This window comes from Brachyhypopomus gauderio, chromosome 15 (assembly GCF_052324685.1).
Source record: "Brachyhypopomus gauderio isolate BG-103 chromosome 15, BGAUD_0.2, whole genome shotgun sequence".
Lineage (NCBI taxonomy): Eukaryota > Metazoa > Chordata > Actinopteri > Gymnotiformes > Hypopomidae > Brachyhypopomus > Brachyhypopomus gauderio.
The window spans coordinates 21,303,551-21,319,101 of NC_135225.1; the positions used below are offsets into that span (position 1 = coordinate 21,303,551).

At 40.1% G+C, this 15,551-nt stretch overlaps 1 protein-coding gene across 3 annotated transcripts in view; it reads right to left on the bottom strand.

Annotated features, from left to right (window-relative positions):
• mlip (muscular LMNA-interacting protein) overlaps positions 1–12,159 on the bottom strand; it is a 36,565-nt gene extending 24,406 nt beyond the window's left edge. For 2 of the 3 annotated variants that reach the window (XM_076974474.1, XM_076974473.1), the window contains exons 1-4: positions 12,024–12,159; positions 2,812–2,928; positions 2,268–2,396; positions 245–1,903 (exon numbers count right to left, since the gene is read on the bottom strand). In XM_076974474.1, the coding sequence (XP_076830589.1) occupies positions 245–1,903; positions 2,268–2,396; positions 2,812–2,928; positions 12,024–12,059 (1,941 nt within the window). In that variant the 5' untranslated portion in view covers positions 12,060–12,159. Of the gene's footprint in view, positions 1–244; positions 1,904–2,267; positions 2,397–2,787; positions 2,929–12,023 lie in introns of those variants that run through there. The other variant, XM_076974475.1, reaches the window with a different exon arrangement.
• Positions 12,160–15,551: the final 3,392 nt, after the last annotated feature.

The window sequence follows — 15,551 nt, forward strand, 5'->3', positions numbered from 1 at the left end:
ATTAAATGTGTATATAAATAAGTGAATTGGGAATTTCAAACTTCAAACTGCAACCACGTGCGTGATGTCCTACCTCATGTCAAGCCAAAGAACACATGCAGACCTGCACACCAAACCTGCCCTTTGCAAAAAGATATATAATCCCACCCGCCTGCTAGAAAACTGGTGAAGGTACTTCTGCTCTCTGGGTTGTTAAATCAGGCAAGATTCATGCAACAGAGCTGCTTGGGAGCATCGGCAGTACCTTTCGGTTTTTGCTGCCTCTGTCTGTGTAGTCCGGGGTGCTGCCCCGCAGGGATGGAGAAGGTGAAGAACAGAGGGAGTAAGATGGAGAAGGGGAGAGTTGACGACTGGGGACCACTGGAGAGGGAGACAGGGTGCAGCAGTCTGAAGAAGGGGAGCGAGAGCTCGGCCTGGGCAGGAAGCTGACCGGAGAGACAGCAGAAGTGCAGGCCAGGCGGGTAAGGCCAGTGGCCCTGGGAGAAGCGGAAAGTCCCAAAGCCGGAGATACCAAGCAAACCCGTTCTAAGTCTGGGGACTCTTTCTTGAAATTTGGCAATTTGGAAAGTGAGCTGTTATCCACATGTTTCGTAACTGCTGAAGCAGCGGTGGCTTGAAGTAGACATGGTGTCAGGTCAAGGGTGGGGGAGGGCTCATGAAGCATCTGTCCATGTTTCAAAGTCGAGGATGGTGCATGACGAGGAATGGTGTTGTTCATATAAGGAGTGGAGCCATTTGATGTGGGTCCATGGCCTGGACTTGATGAAAAAGAATCTTGCAACTCTTTTGAGTTGTCTAAACCTAGGAGTACAGACTGGTCACATGATGCTGGAGTGGATGTCTCATTCTCAGAGCTGCAGCAGGATGAATGGCTTGATTTGGATGACAGGATCTTCGCTGTGGAGAAAGACTGGGGTGTGCAGGGCACACAAGCATCTCTTGGCAGACAGGGAGAAGAACTTGGCAGAATCAAGGAGCTGGCACCCTCTGGCGATGAAATGACCCTACAACTAATTGCAGGACAGTCAATAGTGCTAGATTCAGATGAATCTAGTGCTCCCACTGGCTTTGTGGAGATGCCAATATTGTTATGTTTCTTGGTTGACACGGATACAGTATCAGAGATAAAGTTTGTGCTGTGACTGGACTCAGTACAACCCATGTTGTTAAAAGCACAGGGCTTTGCCAGGGATCCTTCCATGGGTGCAACAGTAGAGGCTGCTGTGCATGCCGCACAGGACAGCATGCTGGCTGGACTAATGGGCCAGCAGGGAGAGTAGGGTCTCTGTGAGGCAGCAGACAGGACCGGCAGACGTCCCTTCCTTAAGATGGCCGTCAGCAACGACAACTGAGTGGGTGGCGGCCTATGGCGGGCACGTGTTGACAAGGGGCACGGCAGCGGGGCCTGGCCGTCGCAACAGATCGTCCGGCTGGAAGAGTGCGGCATCTGTGCCAGGCTGGAGCCCGAGGCCAGAGTGTGGCGCTTGATTCTCACCACGGAAGGGGTGAAAGATCCTGACCTAACAGAGGAGCATGGGGAGCTAAAGGGAACAGGGGAACTGGTGGGAGACAGTGTTCGGAGGGCAGACCAGCCCCTCTCCCGCTCCCAGCCCTCAGAGAGGAGGGACTCCTTGGAAGAGGTGGGTGATGTGAAAAGGTCCATTGAGCTGGCTGGGCTCAGGACTCCCTCTTCTCTCTGAGACATGCTGTTTAAAAACAGCCCTGAGTTGACTTCAGCACCAGAAAAGGTGTTGTGACACCCGAGCTGAGAGATGCCTTGGTGTTTATTATGAGTTGTCTCTGTGGTGACAGAGCTGGGCTTGGGGCTTGTACAACCTATTTCAGCCTGATCCATGGGTAGGGATGGGGATGGGCTAAGAACTGACGTATCAGTGGGTTTGAGCTGAGAAGAAAAGACGGTGAGAAAATGATATTATTATATCATTATGTTAGAATAATATTACAGTAAAAAGCCTTTTAATGACCATGTGATATTAAAAAATAAATGACATTAAACGAATCCATAAAGGGTTTCCTTAAAATCAATTTCCTCTTCCATAATTTAATTCACTACTGCAATTATTGCCAAAGGAATTCATCTGTCTTCCTCATCATCTATACCTTCTACATTATCATAATAACACATAAATTATAAGCAACAAAGTGAACAAATCTCTGCAAAATAAAAAAAATATCTATTCATACTGTGGTGTTTTACTCTGTTGGAAGCTTTTGAAGTGCTCCTGCCACACAGAATTCACGCTTACCTGAATTTGAAAGTGCTCGCTCATCATTTCAGGTCCTACATCTTCGGAGTCTCTCACATACACAACCTTGGCCTTGTAAACATCTTCGTCCATCATGCTCATCTCAGATCCCTCAGGATCTCCAAATGCCTGTCATGGGGACAGGAAATGTTTCCAAGCAACCGCTAAACTGAAACTTCAGCCATTTCAACGCAGCCTACAGTCATGTGCGGCTATTTCCAGCACTTTGGCCATGCAAAGCGAAAAGTGCATGCGTGTGTGTGTTCGTGCGTATGGGAGGGTGGGCGTGGGTGTGTGTGTTGGTATGTGTGTCTCTCCTTCCCACATACCCATTCTTTTAGCAGGAGACATGACTCTTTGGTATTGCTCACATGTGAGTGCACATGTCCCAACCCGGGTTGCGTAACACTTTGAAAAGCTTGAACAGATGCTTTCTGAATGTGAGCAGTGCATGCGCAGCACAGAGCACAACAAACAGCACTTGTGAAAAGCACTACATAGTAATGTTTATTTCACATACCTAATACTCAGCATGTTGTCTTACCGTTTCTGTACTTGAGCCCTTCTCTCTTTCGGTTACAACTCTGCCTTCTGTGGGCAGCTTTTTCCGAACTGGCAGGAAGGTGAATGACTTTAACTTGGTGGCAAAAACAGTGGAGACCTACATGAAAGAAGAGCGGGAACAGCATGACCACCTTTCTGGTGCATTCGCAATGAATGAATACGGGACATGAAGCATGACCGGCTCCTCTCGACCGCGTTTCACCTCTCCCAACAGCAGACACGGAGGCACAACAACAGGTCAATGCATATGCAGAGGAAATACATAGAGTATCCTAAGAGAACCCACGCATAAACCAAGGACACTATACACATTCCTGCTTCGAAAATGCGAGAGACACATTTCTCTTTGAACATGCCAATTCTAACAGAAAAGATTGATTAACCTCCACTTATGTTTGAGCTAATCAAGGTACTGTGATTACGGCTGATGCCACAGCCACACTTTTATGATACCACATCATGATTTCAGTTTTAAAAAGGTGTTCAGCTCAGCTCAATAATTATTAGGGGATAGTGAAGAAGATATTCACAAAATATGATTCAAAATGAATATCCCTGGTGAAGTGATTGAGTATGAAAAGTAGGCTTGCTATAGTCATAGATGCATTTGTCTTAAACTAACATAAATGGAAAAGGTGTGCAACGGGATTAAATGCACTGATCACATCTACCAAGTCTCCAAAAATAACATTAATTTCTTTCAACAATTAAGTAATTACAAAGTACAGAAGTTACGGTTGTGTGAACTTAGAGGTGCGGTCTCTCACACTAGCACATTATAGTGCTCCCTTTGAAAGTCTTGAGTCCGAGTGGTAGTTCTCTAACGCTGACAAATGGTTCAGTAGTGTTGGTTCAGTTGTGTTGTATATGTGATGTTCCGAGAACCTTGTTTTGAAACCACACCAGTCTACATTACTGATATGTTTCAATGCCACCATTTTGCAGTCTTCACATGTACATCACTGACCTCACCAATACATCAGCTCAAGTTAACATGTGACCCCTAGACAACTAACAACATGCTCTGTTTAAAACTCACACCTCAAGTTCTCTGGCAATAATCTTTGTACTGTAGCAATTTGTGAACCACAGGACATCCTTCAGTCCCTCATGAACTCATCCCCCTACTTATCAGAGGAGCTTTCACAGCAAGGTGAGGGAATAGTTCAGTTTGCTGTAACTGTTTCCTACAGCTTGAATACACTAGTTGTTTTCATCACCTCAGTAGTTGTTTCATTTTGCTTTTAGAGTCATTTCTAGAGACAGCCATGGTTCTGTTGCCACTGTTCTGTTGCCATGGTTCTGTTGTTGTTATGCATTGTTCGGTTCTATTGAGAATATGTGGCAGCATGTCACCCTAACCCTATGAAAAAATGGGATTTATAAGCACTGAGTACTGTCAGCTTTGATCATGGTTTCACAATTTAGTCGAAAGAAGCTTCATATATGATAGATATTGCTCTACAACAAATATAGTCAGAATATTTTTTAAATGTGGACCTTAAGCAGCAGAAATCAAAATATGTATGATGAATACTATGTCACAGTCAAACTGTTTCCTCAGATGTGAATTAACCAGTTACATGTACTCACTCATATATAAAACTGATAGATACTTTATTGATCCCAGAGGGAAATTCCTGAATTGTTACAGATTTGTACACTTATCATAAAGATTTAGTAAATCTTGTCAAAATGTTTTTAACGATACTCAACCATTTCTGTAGAACAGCAAACTACTACTTTTTACTAATTTACATTTTAATTACTAGCATTTAGTAACTAATTATTTGTGTGTTTTTCACCATTTCATCATTCTGTTGGTGACAGCACCTCTGTAACTTTACTGTCATGTCAGACTCAGTGTTTACACAATTAGGACTCAAGATGTCTGCCCTCACAATCTCTCTCTCCCTTGTTTTAATTGCTCAACTATGTATGGCTGTTCCCGCCGTTTGGCAGATTGGAACACTTGTCCTTGTATTTGACAAATCTGGGTATCTGGAGCACCATTTTACAAACATCCACATTGCCTCTCATTAGGACTGTGTAAATGGTCATGCACAATCCACATATTATAGCATATAATAGAGCATTGCACATCACTGTGAGACTGACAAGTTGCTGCGATATTCTCTTCAGTGGTTATTTATATCTGTAAAAAATATTTTCCATTTGTATTTTCCATCAATCTATGACTTGTTTGTATTAAAGTTCTAAACTAAATGTATGCCATGAGACACTCCCATAAAGAACTCATACCTCAGCCCTCCATTTTATTTTAGGCCACAAGTATTATGTAAAGAGAAATATAGTACTCTTAAGTCTTGTACCTATACCAATGAATGTTGTGATTGTCAGACTGTCTTTGTGTCTAGTGAAGTCCCAGGACTTTTACATTAGAATGACTTTAGGCTGCTTCATTCACCTCTGCTTATATGGCACAGATTTTGCAGTGGTTGAGAAACGATGAAAATCTTGAATGCTCTTTCCAAAAGAGAAAGGTTTCATTTTGAGTAAACAGATATAAAGTGTTACTTAAACGCACATTCAAAAGTTCTAACTGTTGTGTGCATAGTTCATCAATCACTTTAAGAGACCTAAAAGTACCTCAGCATATTTTTGTGATCATGAAATGGAGGTGGTGATGGCCTTGTTCTTTGCTTTCAGTGTCAGATATCAACGAAATGACACCATTCAAAAAGACGTTTCAAATGTGGCAAATGTAGAGAGAGAAAGAAATCATTTGTGGTTTGAAAGAAGGTATGAATTTGTATTGGACGTAAAAAGAGCACATGAAGATGCTAACCTTGACCTTTAAGTTGACATTTGTTCGGATTTCCTCAGAAAAAAGTTTTTTACTTTTATGAAATGTTCTGTCAGTCAGGACAGAATTTCAGGGTTTTAGAAAACAGTGATAAATCCATCAGATGAACAAGGTCCTGTGCTGTTGATATTAAAGTCACTTTTTCATTATAGAATAATAAAATAGCCAAAAGTGATTTATTGAGTTCTGAATTCAAGGCATAAACATGGCTATGAAATAACAGCTTAAAATATTCTGTCTATGAAAAAGATGCAGTTTTCTAAAATGCTATATAGATAACATCCAGTTTCTTACAAGTGGGTCTGTCTGAGACATCACAGTCATTCAGAGCAGGCAATTATTGTGTCAGATATGTGGCTATGAATATGAAGAACTCTTTTTCTTTAGCTTAATGGGTCCTGGGCAGCTAGTATGACGAACCCATTATGGAGTATCCATCAAGCTTGTGCCTATTCCTCATGCATCATTGTCAAATACTATAATAAATAACAGGAAACAGTACAAATTGGAACCATTATTATTATTATTATTTTACGTCTCTCTTGAAGATGTTGTTTGTACGTTCGGAATATAACATGACACCTAATAACTTTATACTAGTGCTAGTGTGCTTTCTGTGAGCAAACTTTTGGTAGCCTTACCTCCATTTAACCTACAACCCATTGAAAATCTGTTACGACTTCTGACCATACTCTTCAGGGTCACTTCCATTATTCATGTTATTGACTCCACTGTTTACAGTGTAACCACAGAGACAGGGTAAGCCACTAACAAACACAAGTCAGGAAAGGTTACAAAAGTCATTTGCTGCTTGCCAACATATCTCTCTCTCTCTCTCTCTCTCTCTCTCTCTCTCTCTCTCTCTCTCTGTCTCTCTCTCTTTCTCTCTCTCTCTCTCAGATTTAATAACTGTAATTATAGATGGGGTCATACTGTTCCTGTAGCTTACATAGCAAGCAGAAGAACTGGCTAAAGGCTTGTTTTTCTTGGTCTGGTCTGCTGCATGTGTGCTGTCTGCTGGTCTTTTTCTCTAGAACCCCACATCTTGCCTCAGATGAATCAAAGAACCTTTCACTGTAACAGTAATGACATTTTTGGCAGCTTGATGTTGCATAGCCCACAACACAACTTGTATTGCCATTTGAAAAATGTTGGAAAAAATTGTCTCTTTAATTTCTCCAGAGTCACTTCCAGTCTTGAAAGGTGGAGAAGATACAGAAGCACCATAAGTGTAATACCGTGAGATTCAGTTTTATCCTGAAAACCCAGCGGAGGCGACTAATTAACCCACTATGTGTGTGCGTATCTGGGCACACATGTCTGTGTGCGTACATGTAGGGAAGATGGTGAAAACCAATGGCCATTTTGCACTGACCTGTGCAGGCTCCCACCACACAGGTCTCTCAGCCCTGTTATTCCTGCACTCTCCAACAATACTCGTTAACATGCAGCAGACACCAAGCTCTGAAGGCAGCGGGGTGTTATTCTCTTCAGCTATGCCTCCAGTACTAAGCCTTTTCAATAATAATGGCACGCACAAGCAAAACACAACAAGATAAACAGTAATCAAGTTCTGGAGAAAAACTGAGCTACTCTTATCGCCCAAATGCAGAGGGAGAATTTAGAAGCCAGCATGTCTTTACATAGTCAACAAGGTGATCATTTGCATGTTGCTACTAGTGATAGAATGGCCTAATGATAAGGTCAGCACAACATTAATTAACAATTACAAAGCTCCTCACAGATGAGTTCATGATTATTCAAGACAGTATCTTCAGCTGCAGTCACAGTATGTCGTACTGCTTGACCTCATCAATTAGGCACGCATGTGCACACTTCACTAAGAATATAAGTAAGCTTTTCTCTCTCTTTTTTTTTCAAAATAAAACTGAATCATTTTCATTTTAACAAAACCATTCATTTTCAGTAGTTCAGCGGGTCAAAGCCCAGCAGCAGCTGAAGTGTCTTAGAAAGCTTCAAACAGTTCAAAACACTTTTGTGTCATTGGTGAATCCTAATAATGTCAAGTCTATAGTCTTGGTGATTGTTTCTTCATGTGTAATATTTTGATATTCATTTAGTGGCTGCAGGTTCATCTCCATTTATGTATTCTAAGGACCAATTGCAGCTCTTTTATTGGTCTTCATCATCATCAAAATTAAAATTTGACATTTGACAAGTTTGACATTTTCATTGGGGCATAACCCTGAGTGTACCGTCTTTAGTCAGATGAATAAAGATATTGGCAACATTTCTTCCCAAATGTATTAGCCAATCATTATTCGATCAATCAATCAATCAATCAATCAATCAATCAATCAATTACATTTTATTTATATAGCGCTTTTTACAACAGTTGTTGTCACAAAGCAGCTTTACAAGTGTCCGAGTCCTAGCCCCCAATGAGCAAGCCATTATTCTTCTCTGTATATTTCAATTTAAACATATATTCAGCCTGTCTAACGGGTAATTCCAAGAGCCCTCCTTTATAAGTTGCCCAAAACACCTCAGTGTATTCCTGCTTTAATACCTTAGATTTGACTAAGTGTAAGATTTGATTAACAAAGACTGATGAGTTGAGTCAAGTGGGATATTTACTCATAATCATTAGATGTCAAAGACATCAATATGTCAGCATGAGTACACATATGTTCAAGATCACAGGCCTAATTTTTCACAATATTTTACAGTGTGTACCAGTAATGCATGTAATCTAGATCCTTGTACTATTTCCTCTTTAGCCAGGTAAACCATACAGCCACTCATGTACTGAATTATTTTTAGATAGATATCACCAACTGCAGAAAACATTCTAACTTCAGATGCAACCAACAAGCTCAGTAATCCTTATTCCTTGTATTTTAGTGGTTAGGACAATCTCCCCAATCTCCCTTTTTGGCTGAAAGCCAAAAGATAAACACAGAATAAAATGCAGGAAGCCTGTTCATACAAATTCAGTTATTTGTTAATATGTTCATAAGTAAGAGGAAAAGAAAGAGACAAGCTAAAACCCTGATTTATGGCTTAATTGTCTATGATTTTTTAACTAGATAATGCTTGTCAATGAGTTTTGTAATTTTATGTATTATATGTAGTAGTGGGCCGTTAACGGCGTTAACGGCGTTCGTTAATTTGATACTCTTATCGGGCGATATAAAAATTATCGCCGTTAATCTATTGTTAAAGTTGGGTTGGGAACTGGGTTAAAATGGGTAAGCAAAATATGATGATTTTCAACTTGATAGTTTAGCTCGGCTGTATTCCTAACCAAATTGCACAGTAGGGACGAGAACGAGTTTTCAAACCTGTGAATTACAAATCGTTCGTGTGTTTACATGGATGCAGCCACGAAGTCGCCAGGTTTGCTTCATGGAAAATTCATTTTTAGGAACGTAAAGTGTCGTTTTCTGCAGTCGTTTTCTGCATGGTCCTAGCACTAGATTCGTCGCTATTTAAATATTTCTTTTTAACCGTTAAAACTGCAGAGGACCAAAACCGGCTTTTGAAAAAGTCCCCCCCAAATTACGTCCATGAGGTTAAATGTACTAAATGTTGGCTTACATTTCATATATCATGTTTAGCTGAATAAACATGTTATCAACCCCTTTTAATATACAGTATGTAGGCTTACAAATTCATGTTTAACTGAATAAACCTTTTAACACGAGTAGCCTACATTTTATTGAGCATGTTTTTTTTTTCTTCAAGTATCAAAGTAGAACAGCTTCCTCAAGCAGTCATTGATGCATTTTGGAAACAGGAGATGAGCCCCTGGTCTAATGCACCCTCTGTATTAAGAAACCCTATCTCAAAAACTGACTTTTAGTCATTACTTGGGTAGCACGCATATGCGCCATTTTAATATAGATTAATCTAGATTAATTTCAAGATTTCAGTGAGATTAATCTAGATTAAAAAAATTAATCTATGCCCACCCCTAATTATATGAGAAAGTATTTATGACATAACTGAATCTTATTCATGGTCTTCCACTGTGACCACCCTATGAAAGCATTAAAGCTAGCAGTGGTTGGTCATTCTGATACCTTTCATTACATAATTCCATAATATTATTATATACATTATATACTCCTAACATTATATAATCCTAAACTACCCCTTAAAGTAGACATATTAAGAACAAATATACTTTTTCAGTGCTTGTGCACATATATTTGTGTAACCCAAGCTACCTGTGTGTATGTTGACTGTTTATCCAACCTGTAGAATGGCATTAGCAAAAGAATGTTCAGTACCAACTGAATGAGACTAAACTTCAGATAATAAAATTATCAAGCTTCTTATGTGTTTCTTTGGCCATTTAGCATTGGATATTGATAACAGTTCAATAAGTCTCAGATTACCCTGATATAGTTAATCTTCAAGAATGTTATTGGTATTTTTTTGAAAGAGGGTCCACAATAGTGTTAACATTATTTGTTTGTTATCTAGCTAGCCAATTGAATATCACAAAGAAAAATGTATATTGAAGGGTATATAAAATGAAGTGTGTGTTAAAGTTGTGTTCCCCTCTGGTAATCAAGGAATGGTGACAATAGCATGTTGTGCTAGAAGAAAACGTGCTTTACGTCCATCTGCAATTTGCAGTGTGTTTCACTGATAGACTGAGAAGAGACCAGATATCAGAGCAACCTCATGATTTCACATTCAATCTAACTATCGCCTTTGTGAGTGTGACTGCTTTTCCAACCCTGGGTAAGTACAATATACAGGTTCTCTTTGAACTGAGCATTGAGCATGTGGTTAGACCTGTGTGGTAACTGATTGATTGGTGAGGGAAAAGCAATACATGATTATCTGCAGTACATTTTGATGTTGCACAGCTGAAGTCTGTAGTCTCAAATAACAAATGTTTTTGACACCTTGAGAGTCTTTTTTTATTCTTTATAGCATTTACAGAGAAGGCATCTGTCATTGCAACCTGTCAGCCTGGATAATTAACAGCTTTTTGTCATGAATGATGAGTAGATTTTGCTCTCTGGGTTTTTTTTTTTGCTCTATTTCCTTGGAAGGCCTGCTTGGCCTATGTTCTATTTACATCTGTACTATTTACATGCCTTCCTTTGAATTCACTTTTGAGCCATCATACCTTTAACTTTCTTTTAGGACTTCCTCTCAGTGTCACTTTCTAACTTCATGACAACTCTCACAAGTTCTCCCTTTCAGATCAAAGCAAGGAACTTGTCAAGACCAGTATTTCCAGCATGTTAAGCTTCCAACAAAATGTCATTACCGGTTTAAAGATAAACACGTAGGTGTGTACTATGTTCAGTCATTTCAAACTTCAATCCTCCCCTAACCGTTGATAAAGAAGCCTTGCCAAGGCCTTTCCCACAAAGCCATGTGGTTTCTGCTATAACTCAGCACCTCAAAGCTGGGAACTACCACAAGGATATATTTTTATTATGTATATAAATACCTATAAACATCCTGTCTTTACTCTTGTCCTGTGACATTTAACCCTCTAATGTTCTCCATCTCAGGGAGTAGGAGAAAATCAGAACTGATCAAAATAGAAATAAACACTTTCCACTGCATCCAATTTTAAAGCAGTACTCACTCTTATTGTATCACTGTGCACCCACCACAAACCCTCTAAGGGTTGACTCATCTTTAACCATGTGTATGCCACACCATGATCAGATCACAGATCAGAAATTGTAGGTTTACAGTGAATGGCAGTAATGCTGTGCTCAGTCAGGTTTTATCCTTGGGAGGAATCACACATGAAAGGAGACAGTGCAGACTCCAGAATACCTGTTTAGATTCAGGGTGTTTTGTCAAATTAAAAATAACCTACTGTAGGATCACATGAGAGGGATGGAATAAATTTGTGTTAATATTAATTTATTAAGTACCTAATGTGCGTTCAAGCAAGATTTTTTTTTATCTGGCTAATTCCGCACTGTGGCAACAAAGTAGCGGGACTTACAGACACTAATTTTGTCCAAGTGATGTAATGCGACCTATATGTAATCAACACAACATGTATTTTCAACATAAAACTATGCAATTCAGTTTAGCTTCATATGATTTTCATTTCAATTGAAGAGAAGTTTAAATCAGTCCTCTGAACTCACTCAGCCCATCATCCATCTGTAAGGTCGCATTGTCCTCATACACACAACACTAGTCAACATTTGACTTGAGAATTCTAAGAGTACTTTTCTACCCTCAAGGTCACTGTCAGCAATAGCACCCACTGCATTCACCTGGAATCCATTAGTGTGACAGCTTTAAGAGTGAATCCATTAGTGTGACAGCTTTAAGAGTGAATCCTCCTCCTTCAGTTGTCCCACTCCAGCTTCCCAAAAAACATGTCACTGCTCTCAATGACCACTCACCTTTCCGAAGGCCCCACACGGCTGTTCCGAGGCCATGCTTGCATTCGTGCCGAGAGCCGGTGCTGACCTCCGAGTCTACATTCCGCTGCTCTCTGCTTCCCAGCCCTTCAGACAAACTGGAGCCCACAGCAGCAGAGATAACTACTCTGAGCTGCAGGCTTCCATTTATAGGTTCACAAAAGCCACAAATAGCTTGCAGACAGCCCTCCGCGCCCCCATGACAACAATGATTGCTAGATCACCAGTGACTGAGCCATCCTCTTCTCTGTGGGAGAGCAGACAGTTTTATGCTTGAAAATAATACATTTTCACACAATAGTGACAAACTGCAGTGGAGGAGATATTGCTGCTACTCAACATCAGTTTGGGGGGCCATATTGCAGCTGTAATAAAGTGTGAAACAAACCAAGAAATTTGTAACGTGCTTTTAAAATGTGATGAGTTTTAGCATAAACAAGAAAGCATCAGCGCAAAGGTCAAGTGCAAAATCACGTATCCTCACATATGTCATCTAATAATTTTAACTGCCTACTTAATGTACATAAGACCTACCTATTAGTACATGTACTGAGCCTTGCTCTGGAAAGAATGTGTGCTATAACTTATATGTCATCTTATAATTATCTTTGTGATTATCACCTAGGAAGACTTTGAAAGTGTTTAATATAATATCATCAAATAAAATGATACCCTAGAGCTACACTAACACCTCACCTTCATTGAGAACATTAAAGCTTATTAAGAATTTAGCTTAATGAGAAACTGAAGTGTGTTATGTTAGTCTTGTTTCACGTTTTCTTTTCAACACTTGCAAATGTTTTGTTGTCAGTTCCATTTCTGGATCAGTGACTTTCTGGATCAGTGATTCAGATCTATTCAGCATTGCATTTTTTATCAGTAACGCAGCAACAGTGATTTAAGCTGACTTCAGATCCAAATACCGAGACATTTATTGAATTTAATGAGATAAAAGACGTAATAAAACAAATCAGCTTCTCACATCAGTTTCATTTTTAATTGGCGTGGACATGATTAAGACAGGAGAAGCTAGAATGATAGAATGGAGACAGACCCTGGATCTAATCAGTAAACATAGGCAGCTTCCCTCTACTTCAGTTTATATGGAGCTCAACTCAAAATAATGAATCATCAAGTGTCCGCAAACAAATCGATTTACTATATCCCTCCCACAACAATCCCACCCCCTCCAAACTACCACCACTGAAGCCCTCGGACTCCTCCCCCACCCCCCACCACAGCTATTCCCCCTCACTCCGCGAGTGAAAGCGGACCACTGAAGCAAATTATAATCTCTCGGGCTGGCACGCGCCACATTCTGCATTCTCCTCGCAGCTGCCACTATCAGTCTCTCAGTGTGCCGCCGGCCGCCCACTCCAGACCGGAGCAACGCGTGAGTGTTTGTGTACGCATGGACACGTCATGTGGGGCTTTTCCCAGCACATCGCCCTGCAGCTCATTACAACATGATTCCATTACGCATAGCGTCTGTGAAGAACAACATGATGGGGAGTTTTACTTTTAACTTTCATAGACAGTATTTGTAGCATTCAGAAGGAGTAAAAGATTTGCATGTGATATGCAAGCCCACTGTAAGAGCAGAGCTTCTCACAGCACACAGATATAGGCTGCACAGAGCTCATCCTAACGTACAGTTGAACAGCAGCTGGGTATTTCAGTGAAGTGGGTGGTCCCTGGGCAACCCAATAGAAAATTTATATAATATATATTTTCTAAAAAATATATATTAAAATGTTGTGCCATAAATAACTAGCAAATACATTCAACAAATGGCAAATACAGTCTGCCCTGGTTGTAACAAAGCCATGAGATGGAAACCTGTGGCCAGAAGGTAGCAGGCCAAAATCTGTGGAAAGCGTGAAGTTCAGGTGTTTTTCAGCTTAACTAATGCAGCTAGACTTAGATATCTTCTAAACCAGTGGTGTGGATGTCCTGCAGCTTACTTCACTTACAATGTTACAGTTCCATTACAAACCAACATATACTAAAACACACACAGACTCTTTCAATTAAAGCTCTGTAGAAACTTTTACACATGGTCTGTTGTGCATTAATGGAAAAAGTGTTTTGTCCTTTGTTGTTGTTGTTGTTGTTCAGTGTTTTGTCCCATTGTAACTTCAAGGTATTTGTAGTTGTGGATGAAGTCAAGAAAATCGATAGAGATTTCTTTTGTCCTTGAAGTGTTAAATGAATAGAAAGCAAGTCAGGTCCATGTCACCCTTGGGGATGCTGTGAAGAGCTGCTACATCAAACCATCTGCTTGTGTTTTAGGGTAGGATCTAATAACCTTCAGGGAAAAATGGTTATGTTAGAAAGGAAAAGGATTAATGCATATTGTAATTTTTGACATTTAAAAATGTGCTTTTTCATGTTTTAAAGCAATGCTCTGTCATGTTTAAAGTTGACAAAGGTGTCATGAAGCTGATTGCAGATCAGATCTAAAAAATAATTATATGTCACGTCCAGCTTGTCCCGCCTCCCTAGTTTCCTTGGTTTCCCTTCTGTCTGCCACGCCCCGTCCTCAGTGTTCCCCCCTGTGTCTCCTGTACTTCCCTGGGTTTTGTGTATTTAGTTTCCCCCGCCCTGTCTACCCTCATCAGTCACTGTACGTGACTCTCCCCTTGCCTGCCTGCTCTTTCGTGTTCTCGGTCTGTAGATATTCCTGTTTAATGTTCCTAGTTTTTCTCTGTGCTTCTGTGCTTCTGTTAGTTATGTTTTCAATCTGTTGCCCTTCTGCTCTGCTCTGCGGTGTCTGTCTCGTTATATATTGTATTGTTTTAGTTTCCCTGTAGTTTTCGTTATTCTCTGGTAGTGTTTCACTTTAGTCTAGTTTGCTAGCCTTTGGTGTTTTTCCTCACAGTGTTCAGTTATAGTTTTTTTCTTGTTATATTTTGTTGTAGTCTGGTTCAGTATTTGTCCGCATCAGGTTTTGTTACTCTCTCTCTCTCTCTCTCTCTCTCTCTCTCTCTCTCTCTCTCTCTCTCTCTCTCTCTCTCTCCCCCTTTAGCCACCGCTCCCATCGTTGTTTATTGGTTCTCCCTTTCGCCTCTTAGTCATACGTTGCTTTATGATCCCGTACCCGTGTTCCCTATTTAGTTGTCTCGTATTCCTGTGTATCTATATTACCTTTTCCATATTCAGTGTAGCCCCTATCTGCATTCTGTGTTGTAGTGCAGTGTTTTTTTCATTTTAATAAATATTCATCAACTTGCGTTTGTCACTCCTGCCTTCGACAAGCGTTACATTTTACGAACTTTTGTTGTAATAAATAATATCTGGTGTATTTGTTTCTTTGTATTATTACCTGTTTCATTTTTGAATTTACAAATGCATTATTAAACTATGTTCGCTTATGTATGTGCCTTTCATCAGCTGATCTGTGTAGGACAATTAATGTCTTTTGAAACATTGATGCAGTGTACGACTTCAGGCATGATCAATGACAACCCTACATTTACACTTTCAACAGCACAATAAAAGATTAAAAAA